Source organism: Pyrus communis, chromosome 4 (assembly GCF_963583255.1).
Source record: "Pyrus communis chromosome 4, drPyrComm1.1, whole genome shotgun sequence".
Taxonomy (NCBI): Eukaryota; Viridiplantae; Streptophyta; class Magnoliopsida; order Rosales; family Rosaceae; genus Pyrus; species Pyrus communis.
In genome coordinates, this window is record NC_084806.1 from 7,707,548 (window position 1) to 7,731,080 (window position 23,533).

General features: G+C 37.9%; 4 protein-coding genes and 1 pseudogene across 6 annotated transcripts; 2 read left to right on the forward strand and 3 right to left on the reverse strand.

Moving 5' to 3' along the window:
• Positions 1-3,049: 3,049 nt before the first annotated feature.
• LOC137730649 (serine carboxypeptidase-like 45) lies at positions 3,050-5,926 on the forward strand. The gene is made up of 10 exons (XM_068469622.1): positions 3,050-3,355; positions 3,479-3,580; positions 3,660-3,755; positions 4,231-4,323; positions 4,463-4,539; positions 4,615-4,896; positions 4,998-5,122; positions 5,227-5,319; positions 5,406-5,523; positions 5,624-5,926. The coding sequence occupies exons 1-10, from the start codon at positions 3,100-3,102 to the stop codon at positions 5,771-5,773; spliced, it is 1,392 nt and encodes a 463-aa protein (XP_068325723.1). The 5' UTR covers positions 3,050-3,099; the 3' UTR covers positions 5,774-5,926.
• A 110-nt stretch (positions 5,927-6,036) lies between these two features.
• Positions 6,037-9,802, reverse strand: LOC137730648 (protein NEOXANTHIN-DEFICIENT 1-like). Of its 3 annotated transcripts, XM_068469619.1 has the most exons (12): positions 9,634-9,802; positions 8,616-8,714; positions 8,392-8,545; positions 8,210-8,293; positions 8,043-8,106; positions 7,811-7,857; positions 7,320-7,374; positions 7,186-7,224; positions 6,757-6,925; positions 6,599-6,659; positions 6,459-6,515; positions 6,037-6,328 (listed from the first exon to the last, which is right to left on the reverse strand). In XM_068469619.1, the coding sequence occupies exons 3-12, from the start codon at positions 8,448-8,450 to the stop codon at positions 6,073-6,075; spliced, it is 891 nt and encodes a 296-aa protein (XP_068325720.1). In that variant the 5' UTR covers positions 8,451-8,545; positions 8,616-8,714; positions 9,634-9,802; the 3' UTR covers positions 6,037-6,072. The 3 variants fall into 3 exon arrangements, with proteins under 3 accessions (XP_068325720.1, XP_068325722.1, XP_068325721.1); XM_068469621.1 differs by lacking the exon at positions 8,616-8,714 and having other exon boundaries at positions 9,654-9,802; XM_068469620.1 differs by lacking the exon at positions 8,616-8,714.
• Positions 9,803-12,097: 2,295 nt separating this feature from the next.
• On the reverse strand, positions 12,098-14,608 carry LOC137730647 (pentatricopeptide repeat-containing protein At5g13270, chloroplastic-like; annotated as a pseudogene).
• Positions 14,609-14,780: 172 nt separating this feature from the next.
• On the forward strand, positions 14,781-19,049 carry LOC137730650 (aspartokinase 1, chloroplastic-like). Its single transcript, XM_068469623.1, has 13 exons — positions 14,781-15,302; positions 15,411-15,493; positions 15,584-15,624; positions 15,777-15,931; positions 16,087-16,236; positions 16,362-16,457; positions 16,697-16,813; positions 17,238-17,357; positions 17,470-17,562; positions 17,688-17,804; positions 18,291-18,407; positions 18,511-18,573; positions 18,664-19,049. The coding sequence occupies exons 1-13, from the start codon at positions 14,910-14,912 to the stop codon at positions 18,817-18,819; spliced, it is 1,701 nt and encodes a 566-aa protein (XP_068325724.1). The 5' UTR covers positions 14,781-14,909; the 3' UTR covers positions 18,820-19,049.
• Positions 19,050-21,113: 2,064 nt separating this feature from the next.
• Positions 21,114-22,298, reverse strand: LOC137732610 (F-box/kelch-repeat protein At3g06240-like). The gene has a single exon (XM_068471916.1). It carries the CDS (start codon positions 22,296-22,298, stop codon positions 21,114-21,116), a length of 1,185 nt encoding a protein of 394 aa, XP_068328017.1.
• Positions 22,299-23,533: the final 1,235 nt, after the last annotated feature.

Below are 23,533 nucleotides of genomic sequence, written 5' to 3' on the forward strand. Positions count from 1 at the left end.
CAATCCATTGCCATTTACTTATCTGCACACAGAAACCCTAATCAAATGTGAAACCAAAATTTATGGGTGCTAACCATGCGTGTCTAGGCCAATATAAGAACCGAAAAATCGATATTATTGATTCAGAAAGTTGGCTAGCTTTCCACTGTAAACAACTAAAATATAACAAAAGAAAGAAAAAAAAACCATCAAGTTTAAAATAAAGAATAATTTAAAAAAAAAAAAAAAAAAAAAGAGGTGAAGAAAAAAGTGAAGCCTTTGCTTCGATTTCCAAACTCACAGAATGCTCATTGCTTCACTTCCATTTCTGGGCACATTTCCCGACCAAAGTCGGGCACAGGAACAGGTACTTTCCATTGAAACCCTACTCTCTCTTTTTTTATCCTAAAAAAAGTGACCTAAATATTGCAGAGATGCTGGCTGCTGCAACGGGTAAGTACATTTGGTTTGGCGACGATAAAAACAAAATTTTGCATGCGGATTAATTAGGATTTAATTCGTGGGGAAAAATAAAATGAATAATAAGTTGGACAGTTTCCAAGTTGTCACGAGCAAAGATTGAGACCTTACATTAAGCTGAGCTCGAGGGCTGAGAAGAAGCAAACAAGACATGGAATAACGGAATATGTTTTGTCCTACTTCACACAGAACCATGGGAAAATAGAGGTTTATAGCCTTCTGCGGCTGAGTGCTTGCTAGGGCACACGCGCAATAGTTTAATCTTAGTTGATTTGATTACAGAGAAGCTCTAAATTTTTGTTAAGCTAGTAAGTATACAGTGTCAAAAAATTATTTTAGCTACTTTTTATCTTAAACAGCATTCTCTATTTTGATAAAAATTGAATATTTTTATTATTAACAATTCAAACCAAACACACTCATTTTCTAAAACAGACTTCTCTCTCTTTTTTTTCTCTTTTGCTCAATGGTCCATCTTGAGTTTTATTTTTTTTATTAATATTTAGCTAATAAAGAGTTACTATGTAAATTTTAAGAGTGATGGTTTATTTTGTTGTAATAGAGACTTTTTTATAGAATTTGTTAGAAGCGTGTTTTTTTTTTAGATTTGACTATTTAAAATAGAGTTTTGGTTGTTTTACATCTCTTGGAAATGCTCTTATATTTTGAAAGACTTGTTTGTTGTATTAAGATCAATCGTTGATGCCTGTATGTATGCTTTTAGAGACTTTATCAAATATGGACTGAAATGTGATATTTTACCATTGGCATTGACCCTCCTAAATCATAACTCATGATTCAATATCTTACTATTTCTTTTAAAAAAAACCAAAAGTTGTAGAAAGTTGTAGTGAGTTTCTGTGGAGACATAATTACACTCTGGTTGGTAGTCACCTTCAACTGTTTTGTGGTGCCCTTGCCATGCTTATATAGCTACTTTTGTTAAAAATATTTATTTAATTCAATTTTTTTATCTTAAGTTGTATATGGAGCAGAGTATACTGGATCCGGCTTCTCTACCTTTTTAATTCTCATATATTTTCATCCCTTTATATTTTGTGCAGTCACGATTAAGTCACGTTAGTATTTTATATTGATTTTTTTATAGAAATAAGACAAAAAGTAATAGTGATATAAAATGTTGATGTGACTTAACCGTGACCGTACAAATAAGAAGAGATGAGAGTGTATGAGAACTTGGAGGGAGAGAAGCCAGGTTCGAATATATTTACAGTAAATCCAATTGCAGCTTCAGTTGTAGATTTTGGAGTACTTGTTGGACAAACCCCAAAAAGACAATTACAGTAGAGTTCTGTACAATCTGTGAATTGATAGAGTTTCCTTTAAAGCACACTCTCTCTTTTCATTTTCAGCAACAGTAACAGCCTATTTTGCTGACTCACTCGGTCAAGTTACACCCAAAAGAAACACTTAGGCAGACGAGAGTAACCTGCACAATACAAATACATTTTTACGAGAATGTCACATGCTAATCATACGAGATCATATAATAAAAGAACTTACACATATTGTTTATAATTGACACATAATGCTGTGATTACAGTGTATTCGTACCGTTTGATTCTTTCTCTAGGCAAATAGGAGAAATTTTGGAGTCTAATGTTAATTGGAACCACGTCACTCTTTTCCACACACATTGAATTCCCCCTATATAGGTAAGTTCTATGTTGTGATCGTGTCCTTATCATTGTATCATTTACACATTCCTTTTTATAGGGTAAGTTTTTTTTTTTTTTCTCAATGTGTACGTGTCCTTAAATCATTAGCATTGGATGACACCATGATTGTGTACATGTGGCATATAAGTTGCTCTCCTCACACACCCAATACTTATCCCACCTCGATGTTTGGGTCTCTCTTTTTTAAGTGTGGTGACGGATGACGAGGTGCACCGGCCGAATCAAAGAATGTTTTAGGAGAGCAATTTATATAAAATGAGTTTACTGCTATATGACATCTCTTATTGAATACTACATTGCTATGTGAAGAAAAACTTGCACACAACAATGCATTATTGGTCAAGGACGTCACGTGGTGATGAACCGTTTCATGTAAGTCCTTTTCCTATTTTGGGCCCAATGTCTTTGAACAGACAAAAGTTCAATGATAATTAGGGTTTTTAGCCAATATGGTCCTTGAAATTGGCATAACTCCTCACCTTGGTTATTGACAATTAAAATCGATAGAAGTGGTCCCTGAGTTTCTCCACTGTAAATCATTTTGGTCATTTTGTGAAAAATTTGTCAATATTCTCGTTAAATTGTCATGTGAATGACCACATGACCATATTTTAAAAGATATTTTTGTGAAACAATCCCTCCACTTAACGCTGATTTTGACAGGCTTTTCACTGAATGACCAAAATAATTTGCTGTAAACAAACTCAGAAACCACCTCTTTCGATTTTCAATGTCAAATATCAAAATAAGAAGTTATAATTAATAATCTCATTGAACAATTTGGCTAGAAAGCCTAATATAATTGCAAACTAACAAGATATCCCGTCTCTTGTAATCTTTATATAGTGCCCCCACTCTGGCCACCATTGCACCTCAGCTGACCTCCATTCACTCGTCCTCTCTCTCTCTAGGCTCTTTGCTCTCTCTTCCCACTCAAACCATGATTTCCCTACCATGGAAAACCATTGTACTCACTATACTTCTCCTCCACATAACTTCTTCCTCCTTTGAAGCAGAAGCTTTTCCTTCTCTGCTCGATAGAATTACAGGGTTGCCGGGTCAGCCCCCAGTCGGGTTCCAGCAGTATTCGGGTTATGTGACCGTTGATGAGAAAAAACAGAAAGCTCTGTTTTACTACTTAGCTGAAGCAGAAATAGATCCAGCTTCCAAGCCTCTTGTCCTCTGGCTCAATGGAGGTCCCCATTTCTTACCCACCACTAAATTTTCCATCTTTTTTACTTCTCACAATGTTTACCATCTGGGTTTTTAAATAAATGAGATTTTATTTCTGGGTTTTTGATGGGTTGTGATTTTTCCAGGTCCTGGTTGTTCTTCCCTTGGAGTCGGGGCATTTTCTGAGAACGGACCGTTCAGGCCCAAAGGAGAAGTCTTGGTTCGAAATGAACATAGCTGGAATACAGGTGAGATATTTTCTGATCAATGGTGTTTTTCAAAACAATCCAAGGTTGCAGATTGCTTGACGTGCTCATTGGTTTGCAGAAGCAAACATGCTGTACCTGGAGACACCAATTGGAGTGGGGTTCTCTTACTCAACGGATACTTCTTCCTATGAGGGTGTAACCGATCGCATCACAGGCATGACACCTATTTCAAATTTGATTTTTTTTTCTATTTTCCGTCAAAAAAAATTGAAAACTAAAAACTAAAAACGAAATGGTTATCAAACGGACTCTAAATTTTTTTTCTGTCTTTCAAATTTTCTCAGCAAGTAGAAATCTTGCTAGGAAAGAAACAAAATTTCTGCACCTAACTTTCAAGTCAACTTGTCTTGCTATCATCTTCCTTTGTTCATTTTCCCAAAAAAGAAGGAAGTATTCTTTTTATTTCTTCCAAAGTTCCATATGAAATCTTTTCATATCTTGTCACACCAAAGATTCAAAAGAATATTTCATGATGGGGTTTCCACTAATTTAATTTTTTTTTAATTTCCAAAATTCACTTTACAGACATGCCATGTGTGATGCTGTTTTGTGATTGTCCTCGTGAGTTGACAAAAAGCCACCTTTACAGGCTATGTGTGATTTCTGAATTTTGTCCTTGTTGTCTACAGCCAGGGACAATCTTCTCTTCTTGCAAAAGTGGTTAGAAAAGTTTCCCCAATACAGAAATAGAAGTCTGTATATTACTGGAGAAAGCTATGCTGGTATATTTTCTTGATCTTGTTCCTCACTTTTTCTTATTTCTCGATGTTGATTGACTCGATCCTAATGTTGAAAATATTTTCGACGTCAGAAAAAATACCCCGATAAGTAAAAAGGGAACTGATTTTATTTGTCCTGTAGGTCATTATGTTCCTCAGCTAGCAGAACTCATGCTCCAATTCAAGAAGGAATATCAGTTCAATTTGAAAGGAATTGCTGTGAGTAATAATCTTTGAAAATTACCAGCTTTTCGTCGTCTAGATTTTGGTCTAAATGTTTTGTTCTCATGGCAGTTGGGCAATCCAGTCCTAGAATTTGCAACTGACTTAAATTCAAGAGCTGAGTTCTTCTGGTCTCATGGGTTGATATCTGATTCAACATACAACATGTTCACTTCCGTTTGCAACTACTCGCGGTATGTGAGTGAATATTACAGAGGCTCACTTTCGCCTATTTGTGCGATGGTGATGAGCCAAGTGAGCAGAGAAACCAGTAAATTTGTTGACAAGTATGATGTCACCCTTGATGTTTGTATATCATCTGTGTTCTCCCAATCCAAAGCCCTCCTTCCTCAGGTGAATACCATCTATTGCTCCATTGCAGCATGAAATTCTGTGGTTTGGTTTCACGAAGTTCGCATCCATTTTTTAAACAATTGAACTTGTTCGTTTTGCAGGAAGTTGCTGACACAATAGATGTATGCGTAGATGATGAAATAGTTAATTATCTGAACAGGCCAGACGTGCAGAAGGCGCTTCATGCTCGTCTTGTTGGAGTTCGTCAATGGGCAGTTTGCAGCACGTAATTCTCTTCCGAAGCCATACGTTTCAAAAATTCGAATGCAACTCAAAGTAGTATTCACGTTAACAGTTTTGCCTTTGAAATTATCTTCTGTGTTATGGCAGCATACTGGATTATCAGCAGCTGGATGTGGAGATACCAACGATCACAATCGTAGGCAAACTCATCAAAGCAGGAATACCAGTCTTGGTTTACAGGTAGATGAACTTTAGACAGCATCAAAACATTTTGTTTCATCCTAAATTTCATTGCAGTTGACTAAATTTGATTTTTAAACATTCAGCGGCGACCAAGATTCTGTTATCCCGTTGACTGGAAGTCGAAAGTTAGTTAACGGACTTGCAGAGCAGTTAAGATTAAGTACCACTGTACCTTATAGAGTCTGGTTTGGAGGGCAGCAGGTAAATCATACTTGTGATTACTTGAATTTAAGAACTTTCAGATGCTTCTGTTACGAATTTGTAACTTGATAAATTGAATGCTTCATCTTTTCATCTGCAGGTTGGTGGATGGACTCAAGTTTATGGTAATATGCTCTCTTTTGCCACCATTAGAGGAGCATCACACGAAGCGCCATTCTCGCAGCCTGAGAGATCACTCGTGCTGTTCAAGTCGTTTTTGGAGGGCCGGCCTCTACCAGAAGTATTCTGATCTACTGATCAGTTAGGGTCCGAATTGAGATTGTATTGCATTTGTTTGTTACTTGTAACATGTTACATGGGTTTTCCATGCTGTGGAAAGTAGAATTTTGTAAAAATTTGAAAAAAAAAAAGGAGGTAAAGAAAGGGAGTGCTTTTGTCAAATTTCAAGTTTCCATTTTTGTATAATAATATTTCAAGTAATTGATCTGTTTGAATTATTCAGGTGGAGCCGATTTATTCCGGCAAAAATACATCAAGATAAATAATTCTATATAAAAAAACATTACAGCCTGACAAAATAAATTATGATCAAGTGGTTGTTAAAGAGTTATTGGAGTTGAAAACTACAACTGGAGCTTCAACCTGCATTTTCATACAACTGAACTGCAATGCCAATACGGGCTTGGATAACATCACAGATTCCCAGAGGAGGTTGCCTTTATCCACAAATTCTTCGGTTGCGTGGTTGTTTGTATTGCTGGTATGGATTTCTGAAGATTTTTCTGTTTCATTCTTTGGCATCGGAGATGGTCCTGATACTTTTGCCGGATGCACTGCTTGTACCCTATCAGAATTGGATCAGGCAACAAACTAACAATTAACACTTGAGTTAGGTGGGAACCGATGCATACATGCGAGTTTAACATAATGAAGCCTGATGAACATAAAGAAAGTAACTGAAACTAAAAGAAAACCTGCACTCAATCCGGCAAGAGTACTTGAGAAGGTTGGGATAATATTCTGTGCCGCCGCTACAATTTGACAACAGAAGGAAGGAAATAAGGGAAAAAGCTAAACACTCTAATAGCAAAGGGAAACTAAGCGAGAAACTTACCTAAAACTTGGAAGAGAAATTTTGATCGCTGGCCCCCTCCACTCACCGCTCGATTCAGGCACTGCCATCATCAAACTCGCAATTAGGAGCATAAAACCACAGAAGAAAAACATCCAAGTTATACTAATGAAATGAGATGTTCAGATTAACCAACTTACCGAAAGTGGTGAGGTTGACATTACAGGAATCTTTAACTGACGAAGCCTTGATTTCAGTCACTTGAACTTCCATACAATCTTTTGGATCACAGAAAGCAGCACTGCTACCATTGACATTAAGAAATCCCATATTTTTGTTCTTTGGTTGCCTTGACACTGCTGTAATCCTCTGTTTTGCACAGAAAAATGGATTTCGTAAAGGGAATTGTTATTATCACTCCAAAAATCTCATTCTACACTCCAAAATTTCTATAATAGGAAAGAAAATTACACTAGTGAGGAGTGTAGAATGAGATTTTTGGAGTGCCAATAACACTTCCCTTCTTAAATACTTTTAGTAAAGAACTGTATCCGTAGTCCACCTTAGGGATGAAGAGTTCACCATATGCAAGCTGCAAAAAATGTTTATAATTCAAATGCAAATCATACCTTTGAAAACCTCGCAACATGACTTGGAAGCCCTACTTCCTGCAAGAGAGGACTGCAACCAACATAAGAATTACATACGAAATTTAAGAATTCATGACAAACTCTGTGGCAAAGTGCCTTATGCAGCCTCCCACCTTTCGTCCATGTTTACAAGCTTCATCACTATTCACAAGCACCTTAGCTGCCCAGCTGTTTGACAAAAACAAGTAAAAGTACTTATAAATAAAGTACTTCAGCAACAGGATTATATCAACTCTAACTTAGAACAAGAACAAACTAATGATTTAGCTGTCGCTAGGCATAGCTCAGTAATCAGATCTCTCTCTCCCAGAGAGGAGTTCTGCGTGTACGCCCCACGACACGCTATTTTCTGCCCCTAAAGAGGATTTACCAAGTCTATATACCCTCACACAATGTCACATCTGACAGGAAAAGATGTAACTCAACTGGCAGTCACACCACTCGTATAAAGACCGACATAAATTAGTTTAGGAATTAGGGTATTGTTGCTCAAGAGGCAAGCTTAGGGAATAATTAGCCCCAAAGTTAACAGTGTACATGTTCCGGAATAAGATTGTATGCAAACATCTTATTACAGAGAAAGATAAGGTTGAGGCAAACATACGCGCAAGATGTTGGAGGGCTCCATACAAGTCCAGCAATCACAACGAGCTGAGAGGGAGAAAATAAACCCACTCTCGTTAGCGACTGGTTGAATAAACTTGAACTTATGTGTTTTCTTTATCATGCTTAAGCAAACATGGACTACTCCTACAATAAACAACTGATTCATTTCTGGATCAAGGCTGAATAAGTATTAACTTCCTAGATGAGACGATTAAACAGAAGACATGAACCTCATCAAAGACTCCTGCTGGACTGTCATCATAGTTGGCAAGAAAGAAGCCGCCAAGAGTATACCTGAAACAAGTGTAAACACAAATTTCAGTGATCAAATTCTCACAACAATCACAAATCATATGAACGCTATTCTCTTTTACAACAATGTTATAATTATACTTACCCAAATGCTTCAACTAATCTGAAATCTTTCGGAATGCATGCTCGGACAGTTGCTGCTTTGACAAGATGGAGTTGATACAACGCGCTAGGTACAAAAACCAGGGCAATCAGCAAGTCCCTTATCATTACCAAGAACAAAGAGCAGTCAAGTTATAAAAAAAGCAAGTGCTGTTGGACACTTACCTGCCTTTGAATATCCACGGAGGCTTGCCGTAGGAACATTTTGTCTCTCCAACATCCATATGGACTTGGATAATTTCAAGAAAGTGCTTTATCCAGAAGCAATTAAGTTTGAAGATGCCAAAATCAAGTCATTTAAACTGCATCCAAGGAGTCCCTACACAAAAGTGCAACTTTCGTTAGAAGTATAGAAGATACTCTGTGACATAAACAAAGGAGTTAATCACCTCATGGTGCCACCCCAACCCCATGCAATCGCAATGATCACTTGCCTTGTCTTGTCAAATACTAGAAAACACATTTGTAGAAGACGAACTTCCATGCACCTGAACACAATGGTGGCGATATCCTAAGTCAATCAGACATTGTTACGTGAAAAATGACACGGTAGTGCATGATTGGCCATATATATATATATATATATATATGAGACTTGGTGCTGCATTGTGCAGCGTGTGTGTACGGACCGCAACCTTTTGTAAAAGGTTGGGTTTCATTCAACCTTTTACTGTTGTATATTTTGTTGAAAGATTGTAACTTTTGGTTAAAAGACATGATACTTATTCAAATTGTATGAATAAAATTAAAAGATGTAATAAGTCAAATTTAATTTCTGAAAATATTAAATAGAAGACATGTCTGTTAGGTCAACACTATTAAGAAGGGTTGTATATCTTCAACTAAAATAAACGGACTCAATGAACGATGTTTTAATGCCTATAAATACCTATTGTGGCATAATGTTTCACATACAATTTCAGAAATTTGTTTCTACATTCCTTGCTCTCTTCTTTCTACATCACATTCATACAATTTCTTTCTAGTTATTTATAAAGAATATAATTCAGTTTTGCTAATCGAATATTTCATACTTTGTTGTATCCTGAAAATGATTTGTCAAGAACCCTTTAGCAAACTCATTCGAGTGGGAACAAATAACACTTTAACAAAACGATTCAAGTCGTACCTCAAAATCATCATTCGGATTATTCTCTATATTTCCATATTTACTCTAACAACCATGACATCCCAAGTGTCGGTGGAGGACAGTTAACAATATTTGTTTTATACTAATTACTAGAAATAATTGTAAGATCGATGCCCATTTTTCTTTCTCCACCAAATCCAATTCATTAAATCTCTAACGCATGCAGAATTTAGAAAAACCAAAACCCTCTTCACTAGCATTGAGAAGATCAAAAGCACATCTGAGTTGTAAACAAACACAAATAAGTAAAAGCTCACCAGAAAGAAATGAAACCAACCATGAAAAGCTGCATACAACAAAACCCAGCGCTCCAAAAACTTGCCAAGCAAGGAGGCTTTTTAAGTTGAATTATGAGAAGAAAGAGAGGTGAAAAGCCAGAAGAAGAAGAAGAAGAAGAAAAAAGTGAAAAAAATGAGTGGGTGCAAGAGTGAGTGAAGGAGGAATAATTTAAGGAGGTGAGAGAAAACCAACACACAAAAAGGGATTCGCTGAGGAGAAAAATAACATATGTGAGTGGGGATCACCACCATTTAATATGGTAGATAAATAAAATGATAAACATACATCACATTAAATTTAAATACTTTCGAAATTCAAATTTATCTAATGATTGGATGTGGATAGAACCAGGAGGACTTGTCCAAACCCACCACAAATTCTATTTGGCGCCAACTGAAATTACCAATACCATCAACTTTCAGGAACGTGTTACTTGCTGCCCAACTGATGAGATGATGCAATCATATTCATATAGCTACGAGCTTAGGAGCTTACGAGATGAGTTTTGTTTGTTTCTACTTGTTTAATTCTTTACAATGATATCTAACCACATATCCTGGATCACAACTTCATTATATCTTCTGTGTCTCCAAGTATACTTTTTGATTGGATCATATTCAACAAACTTTAACTCTATCATATTCTAATACTTGGCAACATGGTTTTTATGAGATTACGGAAGTCCTGTGCGAAATTTATAAGAGCTTCATTTTAAGATAGTTTATACAAAAAAAGTAAGATAATATATTGATGCTAGAAAGTAATAATTTAAATCAAAACAAACTTTAGGACTCATTGATTTTAAGTTTACAAATGTCATTAAATAATAAATCAAAAGATCTACAAAATAACTTTCACTAAATAATAAAAAGCTGTTCAATATTAAACAACCAAACAAGAAAAAAGGCTTCAAAATCTCTAAGTTTAAAGTTTCATTTGAATGTATAGCATTATTATATAATAAATTTTAGAAAAAAAATGTTCATTTTTACGGAGTTGTTATTGACACTCAAAGTATCTTATTATGCACTCCAAATTCTTATATTTATAAAAAAAAAAAAAAATTAAACTTATGAGGAGTGCACGATAAGATTTTAAAGTGTTAATAAAAGTAATTTTTTTACTATATGGCATTATTAGATGGCAAAAAAATTTGGGGACCCTTTCAAAACTTTATCAACTCTATTCATGCAAATACTCTACAAATAAAGAGTCTTTACTTGACGGTTTTCTTCTTATATTCTTGCTGAAGAAAGATGAGGTTCTACTATAAATTTATTGACAATATGATGAGGAACGCAACCTCTTATAAGCCCTTTTATATAGTTTGATCACTCACCAATGTGAAACTTTATCCTCACATTCTCACATTTTCACCAAAACAACGGATATAATGCACACACAAATCTCTGTTGAATTCTTATAATTTGTTTTTGAAACTTACAAAAATAGGACAATGAAGGAAAATGAATAAGCCTTTACAGAGTTCGGGTTCTCTTCTTTCATGGATAAATTTTTGATTGTGACGAAAATACGAATGGTACACCACGTATTTTTATGTAAGTGGTGGGAAATTTTATTTTTTAAGTTATTAACTTTTTAACATACATATTTCATAATTTATATAGTAACATTGATGTACCACTTCGTGTGCCGGTCAAACTAAAAAAATCTATGGCATGCATGATGGCGATGGCTTTGGACCCACTAAAAACGGAAGAAAATGTTGAGATTCTCACTGAAAGACGTGTCAACGAACTGAACACACACAAGGGAAAGACAGAGAGGAGGGTGAGCTGCAGTAAATACTCGTAAGAGAAGAGTTAACTACTATTAACTACCAACTGCAATGATCCTCTGTACTGTGCAGTGCACTTGAGAGGGTGACTAGTGCTTCTCTTGATGAGCAGCAATCTTCAAGAGACGCGTATAACCAATCCTTCCGACAGACAGGCACGCGTGCACTAACATGCAATGGTGCCACGGAAGGTAGTATAAGTTTATCATCCGTTTTGTTAATTTTCAAGAGTGTATTTTTACGTTGTACTGAATGCAACGTGATATTGTAGATTAAATTATAATATTTATTTAAAATTTCTATAGTATATTAATGATGTGTTCAAGTTCAACACGAATTTTAATAAGAATGCAAAAGTAATAATTTGATGAAGCCAAATTAAAACGGTACAAACCACACCGACAACTTAAAAATCATTATCAACCATCCGTATCTAAGTCTCCACATCTAAAATTGTAAATTAATATATAAGCTTCAATCAAGAATCACATCATAAGTGATATTGCTTTTTGTATCAAGGTTTAAATTAAATGCACCCCATAGACAAACGGATGTATACACCACTATGAAACAATATTTTCTCCCACTAGCGGCCTAAGCTTCCATGAGCCCATGCTTGAGCCAAGGCAAGCCATGTGCCCCGCCCTAAACCCTGAGAATGGCTTACCCATATAATGATGATGCTGTTTACCTTTCTCATGAGATCATGTTCTTAACTTGAGATAACGTTCCTGTGACATTCCGGGTGTAGGTACGTTTCTCTCCGATATCAACTAGTGACCATGAGACTGCTCTTTCAAAGCATCCATCCCGCAACTGTCATGCCCAAATCAACATTCGAAATTGCTCAGGCTACCAATAATCTCTGCAAGAACACTCCCCAATCTTGAAGTGATGGAATCTGTCGGAATCACTCACAACAATTGCACGCCCCGTTACCACAGAAACATGTTTTGCGAACTCATGGCAATCATTGCACGCCCTGATGTTCTTAAAAACCACAATAGGGGCATCACCTGTTGCGGAAATAAGCCCAAATGCTATGGCAAGTCTCTCACTGTGGTGAAGAAGCTGTTCTTTCCTTTCCGGAAAACCGCTCACTACGTCCTCCTCCGTAAGAAACGACTCTTCAGCATCCCTGAAAGAAATGCTCAGCTCCTTCAGTTTCGAGTATATCTGTTCTATCTGAGAATGGTGCTGATCGCCCACTATAAACCGATGCTTTTTGCCCTTGACGGTAAATGTAATCCAGCTGCATCCGATTTCTTTCCTCAAGTTCCTTTCAGCCATCATTCTTCTATAAAATGCAGCTTCTTCCCACTTCTGGGATGATGCATACAAAATAAACATAATTATGTAACTAGCAGTGTCCTCCGGGTCCAACTGGAGGAGGTTCTCGGCTGCTAACTTTCTGAGCTCAAGGTTTCAATGCATCCAGCATCCACCCAATAAACTTTTCCAGCTCATTGCATCGGGTTAAAACGGCATACTCTATATTAAATCAAGTGCCTCCTGTAGTTGTCCAGCACGAGAGTATACGTCAATCATACAATCGTAATGATCAATGGTTCGTAATGATCAATGAATGGTTCGTCCTCCATTACTCATTGATTCCAGATACTGCTTTCCCTCTGTGACCAAACCCGAATGGCTGCAAGCAGCTAAAACTGCTATAAATGTTACTGAATTTGGCTTTACACCTGAATCCTGCATTCTTTTGAAAAGCGTAAGAGCTTCGGAGGCATTGCCGTGATAAGCATAACCACATATTGTGGCAGTCCAGGCCACAGAATCAGGTTTATCTATCGATTCAAATGCTCGATAGGCACAGTCCAATCTGCCACATTTTGAGTACATCATAATCAATGCACTCGCACCATGCAAGAATGCAATGAGCCCTATTTTTATTGCATCAGCATGAACTTGAGTCCCCAAATTTATATCCGCGATTGCAGAGCAGGCTTGAAGAATGCTTGTATGTACGAATGAATTTAAGGTAACACCTTTAGTAATTAAAGATTGAAAAATCTCTACACACTTATCAAATTTCCCACTCTGGCAATAGCCAGAGATTATAGCACTCCATGAAACATCATTTGGTTCATGAATCCTTTTGAATGCTCGACAAGCAGACTCAAATTTTGCACATTTGACATAGAAGTCCACTAGAGGAGTTCCTACAGAACCTCGGAATCCAGCCCAAGTTTAACACCGTAACTATGAACTTGCCTTCCCATATTCAAGTCCTCCAAACCAGCACATGCCTTGAGAACTATCGAAAAAACGAAATCATCCACCTCTACACTTTTCTTAACCATCTCAGCAAACAATTCCAAAATCTCCTCTAATTTCTCGTCTTCAGTATAGCCCACCATCAACCCAGTCCAAAAACAGCATTCCTTTCTTCCATCCTATCGAAAACAATCCTAGCACCCTCTAACCACCCACACTTCACATATATGTTTGCAATCGCCGTTTCAACCGAAACATTACTACTCATTTCACTTCTTATCACATAAGAATGTATCTGTCTCCCAAGCTCCAAAAGTGATTCCTCAGTCAAGGAACTTAAGATGCTTGTAAAACTCGATGCGTTCGGTCTAATCCCAAATTCTATCGTTTTCGAAAACATCGAAATAGCTCTGTTCAAAACACCCTTCTGCGCATACGCCGATATAACTATAACCCAAGAAACCAAATTCCTTTGAAGCATCTCATCAAACACCTTCTGTGCAACCGATAAACTCCGCAATCACAATACATCTGCAGAGCCTCGTTCTCAAGAAACTCAAGTGGGTTCTTCACTGTCCTCCTCAACCATCCATGCACAGATTTTCCATCCGACAACGAACCCATCAATCCACACATTTCAAACAAAACATTTATACGAGTGAGGACTGACGGATACACCCGCGTCGTTCATCTGCTCGAGAAAGTGGCGCGCTTCTCTGAGCTTCCCTTGCTTGGATAGAGAGACCAGGTGCACATTTTCGACCTGACCCATTTCGATTTGGCAGGTATCGATCGACGTAGCGGTGGATTTCAGGGAAACCCACGACGGAATTTGAGCAAAGTTGGCAGCTTTTGCGGACGGAGACTGATCGGGATGGTGTAAAGCGCGGCAGAGAACATTGGACTGTGAAGGAAGACGACATTCAAATTTAAGCTTTTGATTCGCAGGAAAATTACGAAGGAAAAACAGTTGAAAAAGCCACGAAAACTCTAATTTCTATAAAACGTTAGCGAAAACGACACCGTATCGGCGAATAAAATAGGCGCCACAGGCCCACAGGTGCTTTTTACTTTTCACAGAAAATCTCCGTTAATTCTGGCTTTGAAAAAAAAAAAGGGGTGCATGCACCGCCAATAAAATTTGTTTGGTTGCCGAGAAAATCCAGCAAAATCGAAACCCTAAAATTTGATAATTCGTCGAAGCAACTTGGGTAAGCGAAGCAAATGGAGGCTTCGTTGCATTTCCGCGGGGTTAGAATCCCCGGCTACTCACGAACTCCGAGACTCTGGCACCTGTCGCGGGTCTCCTTCGGGGCGTCGCCGTCGCGATCAATCTACGCGGCAGTGGAAAATGCATGCAGAAGCGGTAGGCTGAGAGCTAAGAGCGAGAAGAGAAGAATCGAAGCTGTGCTTGGAGACGAAGAGGATGAAGAGAATGCGACAGAGAGCCGTGGGTCCGATGCGCCGCCGTTTACGTGCGTGATGAAGTTCGGGGGATCGTCGCTGGCGTCGGCGGAGAGGATAAGAGAGATTGCTCAGCTCGTTGTTAGCTTTCCCGATGAAAAGCCTATCGTCGTGCTCTCTGCCATGGGGAAGACCACTAATAACCTCTTACTTGTAATGCACTTTTCATAAATATCTAATTAGTTTCTTTAATGCTCTGATTTAATTGGTAAAGAATGATGAGGTTGAATGCTGTGATTTGTGTACCATGTATGCATTTAGGCTGGTGAGAAGGCCGTTAGCTGCGGAGTTTCGAATGCGTCCGAAATCGAAGAATTGAGCTCTGTAAATCAACTCCATCTCAGGTAGCTTGTAGTTTTCTCTTTGTTCTTATTTTCTTTTTAATTGCGACTTTGGAACTGTTGTTAAAAAACTGTGTGGTTGCATTTGCTCAGGACTGTCTATGAACTTGGAATCGATGCCTCCGTTATTTCGGGTAAGGAATTTAATTATTGAAGGGATGAAAAAAATATGCAAACTTTTCTGTTTCGGTGTGGTCAAGTTTTGAAATTTGGATAATGAGGTGAAGGATCAGAGGTTAATTGGAATTTCGGGTATTTGCTATTCTTTGTTTTGCATATTTTGCAGTACACTTGGAAGAACTAGAGCAACTGCTGAAGGGAATAGCTATGATGAAAGAGTTGACTCTCCGAACAAGAGACTATCTAGTTTCATTTGGAGAGTGCATGTCTACAAGAATCTTTGCAGCTTATCTAAATAGCATCGGTGTTAAGGCACGCCAAGTATGTATACCCCGTCTTTAGAAAATATGTTTCTCACTTTGTTTCTTTTTTTTATTTTCCAAACCCAGGATTGCATTTTGATTATGTACGTTTTCTTTTATTAGAAGCCACTAAAGCTTTCTTTTTTATGATGGTTGCTGCTTAATGTATTGCAGTATGATGCATTTGACATTGGTTTCATAACAACAGATGACTTCACCAATGCTGACATCTTAGAGGCAACTTACCCATCTGTCGCTAATCGTTTATATGACGATTGGATTAGGGATCCTGCACTTCCTGTTGTTACTGGCTTTCTCGGAAAGGTCTTTCTCCTGGCTAGCTGCCCAATGCAATTCGTGCTCATGTGCATGCTTTAAAGTCTCAGTTTCTCAGGAAATTAACGTTATTTGCTGGGCTTTCAACATCACATATGTTTTACTGATTGTAGGGCTGGAAAACTTGTGCAGTCACTACCCTCGGCAGGGGTGGTAGTGATTTGACAGCCACAACAATAGGCAAAGCCCTAGGCCTGCGAGAAGTTCAGGTGAGATTTGGCTCTGAATGCATGTACCACCAGAAGTCATCTGCAGATATGCACCTATCATGCATGCATTCACCACAATTATGCTGATTGTTGTCTGTTACTTTATGGATCTAGCTAATATTACGGCCATTTATTGGAGACTTTGTTCATTTCTTTTTTTAATTAGAACTAATGCTAATATTTTTACCTTTCAATTATTGGACAAGCATATACAGAAGCTAATTTGACATTTTTAGCAGGTGTGGAAGGATGTTGATGGTGTTTTGACCTGCGATCCTAGTATATGTCCTGTTGCAGAACCTGTTCCTTATTTGACTTTCGATGAGGCAGCTGAGCTTGCATATTTTGGTGCTCAGGTTAGATTCTGTTTGTTCTTTCAGTTTAGATGTTATTTTCTATTTCTAATTAAATGGACTCAATCAGTTAGTTGAAATTTAGTCTTGATATTATATCTGCAGTCTCTGTTTATGAGAGAAACAATGGCACAGAGAGTTAACCTAATGAAAGGTTATCAAATGGACTTTGGGATCCCATCCATGAAGTTCTCTAGACTAAGTTTGCAGACTACAGCTTATTTTTGCATGAGCATCTGTCATTGAGATGATTAGGATGGCATCCGTCATGGTCGGTTCATTCGTTTCATGTATATATTGTAACTAGAGAGACAAAGCATTAATCGTCTGATTTGTATGGTGAAACGTAGATAAGAGTCCACATGAGCGCTTGCCATTTAGAATGAGTAGTAGAAAAAGAAATATAATCACAATGGCAACTTTGCAGGTTCTACATCCTCAATCCATGAGACCAGCTAGAGATGCTGAAATACCTGTTAGGGTCAAGAACTCCTATAATCCCAAAGCTCCTGGTACCCTCATCACTAAAACAAGAGATATGAGCAAGGTGTGGGCAGCTTAATCCTTTCTTTTACTTGAGAAGTGAAGCATGTGTAAGGATTCGAACATTCTTGCTTTTTTATTTATTTCCCCAACTTATCCGTTCAAATGAACTTTAGGCTGTTCTAACTAGCATAGTTCTGAAGCAAAATGTCACCCTGTTGGATATTGTCAGTACACGCATGCTTGGGCAAGTTGGTTTCCTTGCAAAGGTGAGTGAATCTTTGTTTCCTTGGTTTTGTTTTCTACTTGTTGCCCTTATTGGTTTTTGGTTTTGAAATTTATGATCGTAACTGGCATGATTTCCCTCCTCCATTGGGATTCATCATCCAAATAGGTGTTCTCAACCTTCGAAGATTTGGGCATATCCGTGGATGTTGTTGCAACAAGTGAAGTTAGTTTATCTTTGACATTGGATCCATCAAAATTTTGGAGTAGGGAACTAATTCAGCAGGTAAGCATATGAATCTTGTATCATTTGTCAAGGAATTACTTGTCATGCGTGCTTAGTTGTAATGTTTTCAAAGCTGTGCATGATTTCTAAGGTACCTCTGGAGAAGATGCATCCTGTTGTAAGTATCCACGATGGGAAATACATAAAGATGTGCATGCAAAATACATAGAAAATAGATATGCATTGTCAGCTTCAAGTTTCATGTTTGTTAAGAATCAATTTTGATACATCTTGAGTTGAAAGATTTGTCTGGAACTCAAACTTTTTGGGTAGGGAATTTGAATGATGGGGATCCAGCTTAATGGCATGGGTCTAAAACTTAGAAATAGTCCCCATACTTAATGCAAGTACCCTTGTATGTTTTTCAGATGTACAAAATTGAAAAGCATTGTTATTTTATTTTATTTTTTTCTTGTTTCATGTTCCCACACCCAAGTGCTCTTTCTAGTTTTCTAAATGCATATGAAATGGTGCCATACGTAACAGGAACTTGACCACATGGAAGAAAAACTCGAACAAATTGCATTCGTGAATCTTCTGCAGCAGAGATCAATCATCTCGCTCATAGGGAATGTTCAGTATTCTTCACTGATACTAGAAAAGGTGTTGTATTTCTCTCTGCAATGTATAGTATCTATTGATGTTTTCTTTCAGTAGTGTATTATTTTTCTCTTCTTTCTTAACTCATGGACTTCCCTTCGCACAGGTATTCCATGTTCTTCGAACCAATCAAGTCAATGTTCAAATGATCTCGCAAGGGGCATCCAAGGTCTCTTGTCCCGACTAAATAAGATTTCACTCGTTCATTCTTTTTTTTTTTTTTTTTTTTGCTTCTAATATTTGATTTGCTATAAATCAGGTAAACATCTCATTGATAGTAAATGATAGTGAGGCTGAAAAATGCGTCAAGGCCCTTCACCATGCCTTTTTTGAGAGCGGTGACCTGTCTGAGCTAGTACCAGAATTTGGATTTGGAAATGGGTCGGCCTCGCCATTACCCGTAGAAACATGGTGATTATGAGGCAGTCTAATCTTCTGAACACAATTTTCTTCTTAGCTGACTTAAGCTTATATTCCTGGATACTGCAGTTGCTTGCAAACTTACGAGTCATCTCCAACCGAATTCCTTGAAATATTATGTTTCTTTTGCTATTTTTACGTTTGCCAAATATGATATGATCGATCAACTGGAATTTATTCTTCCGGGAAAGACGAGACACTTGTATGCATGATCTCCTTGTTTCATTCATCTTGACACTTAATTGCATTAATTCTAAAAGATGTATGCCAGTAAACTGTCATGGATATGCAAACAAGAGATAATTCAACATAAGGCATTAGGCTGTTAGTTTTCGTCTCAATCTCAATCAAGGCAAGAGACTCCCCGTCTTACAACCTACTGTTTTGAACCTGATTTTCCCAAAGCTTGACTCGCAAAAATTCGATGCTCAAATCGAAGGTCACGATGATATATTTTTCGGCGTTCCTGTCACGCGGTAGAACCCAATGCAGAGCACCATTCGCAAGTACATTGTTGGAAGCGACCTAAGAGCGCCAATAAGCAGGAGCAAGGCATGTTAGCACGTTACAAGTTCCGAAGATGAGCAAAACCCGAAGGGGACCATCCAAAATTGGTGGTTTTAGAAGCTCGATACAGTACTCAGCATAATACGATGGGTGATACGTATCTTCACTTCGGTCACTCTGCAGAACCAGAAAGAGCTGACGACCGTCGTTTCTGCTGTAGTGGTCGGATTCGATTAATAAGGAAGGAGCGGCTCAGATGAGTATCAATGAAGGGGCAAGTTTTGATCCGAGAGTTCCACAACTTGCACACTCTTCTACATTTGATTAAAGATTTGACAGGCAACCGCAGCAAGATTTCTGCTATGATTTCTTCAGCAAGGTAGTCGATTGACATTGCCTTTCTAGTTTCTACCGGATCAATTATCCAAGTCTTTTCTGTTGGAAGGTGAAGGGAGAAACTATGACAATTTATAGGTAGGGTAGTGAGGATGGGTGACCCTATTTTTCGTGAGTAACAAGGAAGAATAAAACGCCGGCAGCACCTAAATTATGGTATATTCAAAATGGACGGATCATGGAGGCCGAGGCCGAATAAGCTACCAAACTACGTCTTGGGGGTATAAGGTTGAAGTTGATCAACTAATTATTGGTTGATCTTTTCAACGTTGGAAGAAGTACCGAGTTCGAATTCGACACCCATAGACCTTCACATTTCAACAAAGGACTGAAGGAGCGACGCTATATGGATATATATAGTATCTCAAAGTGAAGTCACCAGCTTTAACTGTATTCAAAATAATTCACAAGAGAAAGAAGATTTGTTGATCGTGGTCAAAAGTGCATCCTTGTAAGCAATAGTGAAGATTCAAACACTTATAAGCTCTATTAAAGAGTACTTGGAGATGAAGTGTGTAAAGAGAAGGAGATATATTGTTTAAAGATGGCATTGTATAGCCTACGACCATGAGCTTGGAATTCTTGTGTTACAAGTTACAACTATCTTCAATAAAATGGATTCATAAAATGATCATATGAACACTCTGTCTACATGAAAATAGTGATTAAGGAGAATTTTAAATCGTCTTTACGTGCAGTGGGGAGCCTAAGAATTCCTAATAGTAAGGGACAACGCTTCGCGTATCAAGGATTACTTCGATGCGCCACTTGCAGATCAATCTGATGGTTCAAGACCAAGCGAAGCCTATTAGGTGAGCCTGTTCAAGTTCGAGATGCAAATGATTGGGGGTGAAAGAAGACGGTATGATCAACCAACGAGAATTTATTCTTTTCCTCTTGGGTGAGCCTATTCAAGTGAAGCCTATTACCTTGAAAAGTTATGTTTCTTTAAATTATGCTCTTTTTTATTTTAACCTTTTTTCCAACCATGATATGATCTACCAACTGGAATTTATTCTTACAGTAAAGGTGCAATACCTTTGGGCATGATCTGTTTGTTTCATTCAGCTTAACACATTTTGCACTAAATCTAAACAGATATCTAGTAAATTGGGGTAGATATGCAAACAACAGATGATTCAACATCACACAAAATTTTTTAGTAAACCAACAAAATGCATTTAGGGAACATATAATGGAGATGTAAAGAATCGGATAGCTTAGGAATGGGAAAAGTTAGGGAATTGGTATAAAATTGAATTCGACCATGCCAAATGTAAGTTGGGAAGAAAAGGATACAACTTAGAAAATAAAAGGAGAAAGGAAAATTTGTAACATATTGTTCCTTGCCCTGCTGATACTTTATCCATGGAGCTGGCCAATCGATTAGTAGGAAACAGCATCGGGCTGGCTAAGTAAGATGAGACTCTCTACGAAAGGATTCATTGATGAGTAGCCATCTAGAGCAGTTGCAGCATTTTTATTTCCGGTCTTGAAATCCACCACTATTGCCCGCCTATCGCCACCCACCAATATTTTCATCACCAGTTCATCACAGCCATTGAAACCAAGAGGGGTAGTAGGACGATATCCTTTGAAGAGTACATTATTGTTATCTAGTTTAGTCCACGATTTCACTTCAACATATGCTTTCATGACCCACAAATGAAGCGCATAGACAAAATGTTCTCCTCCGTTGTCAATCTGAACCAAGGCAAGAGACTCTCCATATCTTAAAATGTAACTCGGGCAACCTGTTTTTCTAAAACCTTCAGGCATCGCGATCTCGTGGAAGAGTTCAGTACCGAAATCAAACGACACAATGACATGTTCTTTGGAATTTCTGTCACGGGGTAGAACCCAATGCATAGCACCATTAAAAAATGCATCTTTCGATTTCCTCAAGAACCCTGAGCACAAATAAGCAGGAAAAACAGCAGTTGCAGCAGTACTAAGACTTGTCCAACATCCCTTGGCCAAGGAGTAAACCTCAACCCCCAACAAAGAATTCCTCACAGTAACAATTCTCAAGACCTTGTAGTCATTGGTCAGTGAATCATAGCCAAAGAAATAGGTTTGTGTATCCTTAAAGTTGTTCTTCTTAATATTAGGGCTAGGCAAAATCACATACTTTCTGACTGAAGGGTTCCAAATGATCGTGGGGGCATCTTCGTCCTGCAACAGTCCGTCATGAGCAAGGCATATAATCCCGTTACAAGTTCCGACCATTGACAGGTGACTAAAACAACGTTTTATTACGTCTGGAATTGCTGGTTTGATAAGCTCGGTGTAACCAGATGGAGAACTAAGGATATTACCATAATACGAGTAGTAACTATTACCATACCATCCATTCTTCTTTCGTAGAAGAAGATGGTGTCGACCATCGCTGTTGTTTTCGTGTTCGGATTGTATCAATAAGGACCGCCTGAGATAGGTGTCAATGAAGGTGCAACTTTTGATCACAGAGTTCCACGTCTTGCACACTCTTCTAACTTTGATTACAGACTTGAAGGGCAACCTCACCAAGATATCTGCTACGATTTCTTCAGGAAAGCAATTGATTGACATTGCTTTTTTACTTTGATTTCACAAATCCATGTTTCGACTGTTTCAAAGAGATGGCGGCGGTGCAAGAGAGTTGGTGGTTCTTATTCTCGTTGAAAGGGTGCAGGGAGAAATTTTGGCAATTTACAGGTAGGGTTTTCGTGAATGTACGTATAACAAGGATTTGGGTTTTAGGGTTTTCGTGAATGTATAACAAGGATTTGGGTTTTAGGATTTTCATGAATGCCTATGTCATATTAATTAATGAATTTATCTTATTGGATGTTAATTATATACATTAAATATCACTAGATATGATACACCAATGTAAATATATTGTTGTATTAAATAAATAAAAAGTCAAACGATAGTGATTTTTATTAGAAAAAATAAAAATGCATACAACTTGGTGTCTTGCATAATATTTTATAAATGTTTTTGACATAATTTGTGTACGGATTGGTTTATTTTTAAATTGTGTTGTTCAGTATTTTTTTTTTTTTTTACAAACAATATTATTTACAATGAGGGGTTAAGATGAGCTAAGTTTTACAATGAGCTAATAATAATACGATTCTAATTCGCATTTAATAAGAATCAAACTTGAGAAGGACGACAGATAAAAAAAAAAATAAAAAAAACTACGGTGGGCAGGTTATATGCTAGGCCCGTAAAATCAAAGAAAAGTTTCTGTTAGGCCCCGGCATTGTGATTCGAACCAAGGTAATAAATTTCCGTAAGACGGCTGACGACACACCTCCACCCTCGAGCCTTCAGCTTTCAGCAGCTCTCGACCATGGTGCGGAGATATTTCTCCGTGTGGCAAATGGACCTCCAACAAAACGACCAATGCCACCCTATTCTACTTCCCTCTGGCCCTCCTTCCTGGTACTTTTCATAATTCAAACTCTCTCTCTCTCTCTCTCTCTCTCTCTCTCTCTCTCTCTCTCTCTCTCTCTGTGATTGCTTAGTGGGCTCTCTTTTTTTGGCAGCGGAAAGACCTCCTTACTATTCCAGTTTGCATTCAACTCCGCCATGGATGCTGCCCACCAATGCACAAATGGTCAAGTAATTTTCATCTGCAACCGGCGCAGGTTAGAGGCCAAACCCCCTTATCTTTCCCAGGTACCTTTCCTCTTCTCATTTTTTTTAAGGAGTTGGCTCATTCCCCGCCAATTGGTTGTGGGGTGGACCTCAACTTCATAGGTTATTAATTTGTGTTAGAACTGTTCAGGGCGTTGATTCATCATCTGAAGCAT

Excerpts from the sequence above, each read along its gene's own strand:
- LOC137730649 (XM_068469622.1), top strand. The coding sequence starts at position 3,100 with ATGATTTCCCTACCATGGAAAACCATTGTACTCACTATACTTCTCCTC. Across the intron at positions 3,581-3,659 it reads TGAACATAGCTGGAATACAG|AAGCAAACATGCTGTACCTG; the intron begins GTGAGATATTTT and ends ATTGGTTTGCAG. Across the intron at positions 3,756-4,230 it reads TGTAACCGATCGCATCACAG|CCAGGGACAATCTTCTCTTC; the intron begins GCATGACACCTA and ends TGTTGTCTACAG.
- LOC137730648 (XM_068469621.1), bottom strand. The coding sequence starts at position 8,450 with ATGGATGTTGGAGAGACAAAATGTTCCTACGGCAAGCCTCCGTGGATA. Across the intron at positions 8,107-8,209 it reads AGATTAGTTGAAGCATTTGG|GTATACTCTTGGCGGCTTCT; the intron begins GTAAGTATAATT and ends CACTTGTTTCAG. Across the intron at positions 6,926-7,185 it reads ATGTTGCGAGGTTTTCAAAG|AGGATTACAGCAGTGTCAAG; the intron begins GTATGATTTGCA and ends TGTGCAAAACAG.
- LOC137730650 (XM_068469623.1), top strand. The coding sequence starts at position 14,910 with ATGGAGGCTTCGTTGCATTTCCGCGGGGTTAGAATCCCCGGCTACTCA. Across the intron at positions 15,494-15,583 it reads GTAAATCAACTCCATCTCAG|GACTGTCTATGAACTTGGAA; the intron begins GTAGCTTGTAGT and ends GCATTTGCTCAG. Across the intron at positions 15,932-16,086 it reads TCGGTGTTAAGGCACGCCAA|TATGATGCATTTGACATTGG; the intron begins GTATGTATACCC and ends AATGTATTGCAG.
- LOC137732610 (XM_068471916.1), bottom strand. The coding sequence starts at position 22,298 with ATGTCAATCAATTGCTTTCCTGAAGAAATCGTAGCAGATATCTTGGTG.